Source organism: Camellia sinensis, chromosome 7, assembly GCF_055761805.1.
Source record: "Camellia sinensis isolate YWXY chromosome 7, ASM5576180v1, whole genome shotgun sequence".
In the NCBI taxonomy this organism is placed as follows: Eukaryota; Viridiplantae; Streptophyta; class Magnoliopsida; order Ericales; family Theaceae; genus Camellia; species Camellia sinensis.
In genome coordinates, this window is record NC_138967.1 from 73,327,182 (window position 1) to 73,329,528 (window position 2,347).

The 2,347-nt window shown below is 34.4% G+C and overlaps 1 protein-coding gene across 1 annotated transcript; it reads right to left on the bottom strand.

Annotated features, from left to right (window-relative positions):
• Positions 1-1,084: 1,084 nt before the first annotated feature.
• LOC114301346 (uncharacterized) lies at positions 1,085-1,913 on the bottom strand. Its single transcript, XM_028246305.2, has one exon. The coding sequence runs from the start codon at positions 1,785-1,787 to the stop codon at positions 1,221-1,223; it is 567 nt and encodes a 188-aa protein (XP_028102106.2). The 5' UTR covers positions 1,788-1,913; the 3' UTR covers positions 1,085-1,220.
• Between the last annotated feature and the right edge of the window lie 434 nt (positions 1,914-2,347).

Genomic DNA, 2,347 nt, shown 5'->3' on the forward strand with positions numbered 1-2,347 from the left:
CTCATAACCACGTATACAAAACTTATTGTCTAATGCATATAAAGTTATCAGAATGCATTATCATATTAGTATTTGTTCCATTGTAAAAACCATAATCAAAAAAGTCCAAAAAATAAAGGAAACAATTATATATCAATGTGATCTCCACAAGTAAAACCTTATTAGTTCATCTGCTATTTGTCACGTTTATCATATATATAAATTCACTAAATCGATGGAAAGAAAAATTAATTTTTAAAGAATAAAATTCAGATTTTAATAAAGTTGGGCCCACTGGCAATCCATTATTAGACCATGATGAATAAAAACCAAAAACTTGGTGATTCAATCCTTCAAATTTTTATTTTTATTTTTATTTTTTTTAATTATGCAGCAAGATATGTTTTATATGCCTCAAACCATTACGCACTTTGCAAAATCAATGTCAAACAGTAATATTAAAATAAACAAGTTTCATGAATACTTAAAGACAAATAATAATTGAAAAAAAAATTTGGTTCTCTGATTTTCCAATTAAAGATAAAACAAGGACTCTTACCACAGTAGTGTGATAGTGGTAGTATAACTGAAAACTGTAAAATATGATCTAATAAGATTTGGCCTTCATAAATTACAGTAATGCTAAACAACAAACAGAAGAAGGCTCTGATACCAATTGCGAGAACTAAATAATTCAATAAGAAATAAGAATACTACCTCATGCCATGATTGATGCAAGTCCTTGAATCTTATATATAAAATCCAAATTCAATTTCTAGTAAATTTACATACATATATATTTAGTACGTTATGGAGGCCAAATCAGAGCCTTGTCAAATGAAGAATCCTTCAACATGTAATTGGGTGCTGAAGATTGGCGGTGAATGACATATCCCTGTTCGTGATTTTGGTGAGAGACTCAATGGTGGAGATCATACAGAGGAGATAAACTAGCAAGGGCTGGGTATTTAGGCAAATTTTTTGAAGTCAACAAACGGTTGACTCACAAAAGAGGCAATTTGTTACAACATTTTCTAAAGGTGACAATTGAAAAACATTCTCCAAACTAGCACCATGAGAGAAGAGAATATGAGCCACTGAGAAATGAACGAATACAATCAAGAACCATGTATTAATATATCATCAAATCACATACATATGAATGAATAGTGCTTAATTACCAATTAAAAAAATCCAACACAAAAATTGAGACACAATAACACAGCTTTAGTCTAGTCTAGCTAGACTTGAAATTGCCAAGGCCAGTAGCTGGTATTCTCCTCCTGGTGAACTTTGCTACTTTTGCTCATTGCCACACCACCACCATTCACCTCTGCAAAGGCATAGTACTTCAACACAAAAGCAAGTCCCAAAACAACCCACTCCAAACAAAAGATCAAAATGCACAATCCACCAGACAATCTCAAAATCACATCCCCATCCTCTTCCCTAACATAAGATTTCAACTGTCCCAAGAAATCAGAGGTCCTGGTAAAGATGAGCACGGAGACCGAGCCCTGAAATATCGCGGTGAGAACCGTGGCCACCATGTGAGCACCATACCACTTGTTTGAGCCTGACCCATCAGAGACGGCGGTGCAGCCGAAAATGGCCCCGAGAATGGTGAGGATGTGGAGGAAGATGAGGAAGAAGCCGCAAAGGGAGGGGACGAGACGGAGAGAGATGGTGAGGAAAATGCAACTAGAGGCTGCACCCAAGAGGATGTAGTTACAGAGAAGGAAGATCTTGTGGGTGTGGTACTGAGAACCAGATGATGGGTTGTTGTTGCTCTCATAGAGACCACCCATTTTGTCTCTCAACTCAACTTCGTGAAATTGGGGGTTCAGATTTTGAGCAATTGAGGATGGTGAGAGATTTGATAATGATGTTCAGAGAGGCCTTGTTGAAGAGAGAAGTGGGAGATTGTGAGAGATGAAGTGAAGGTAATGGGTTGTATTTGAAGTTTGATGGGTGAGCAATATGACCGTTGCACAGGATAGTGAAATGACCAACGGCTAGTTTCTTTTTCTATTTAACGGCTATTTTTCCGTTACGATTGGATCTTTGGTTCATACGACCGTTGGATTATTGACTAAATGCAAATATGGGTCCAGCTGTGGAATCCAAAGATTTTGCATTCTGTTTACATTACAAAAACTACAATTAAAGTAATTTGCAATACATTTGATTTAGAGATTTTATAAATAATTTTTAAAATTTTAATTCATATTTTTGTATTTATAGTGATCTTATGAAATATTTTAATTATTTTTTTAAAATTTTTAAATACACTTAATCTTGATATACTTAGTATAAAATTTATATAAAAAAATCTTTACAAAATTCATTACATACAACAAAATACGAA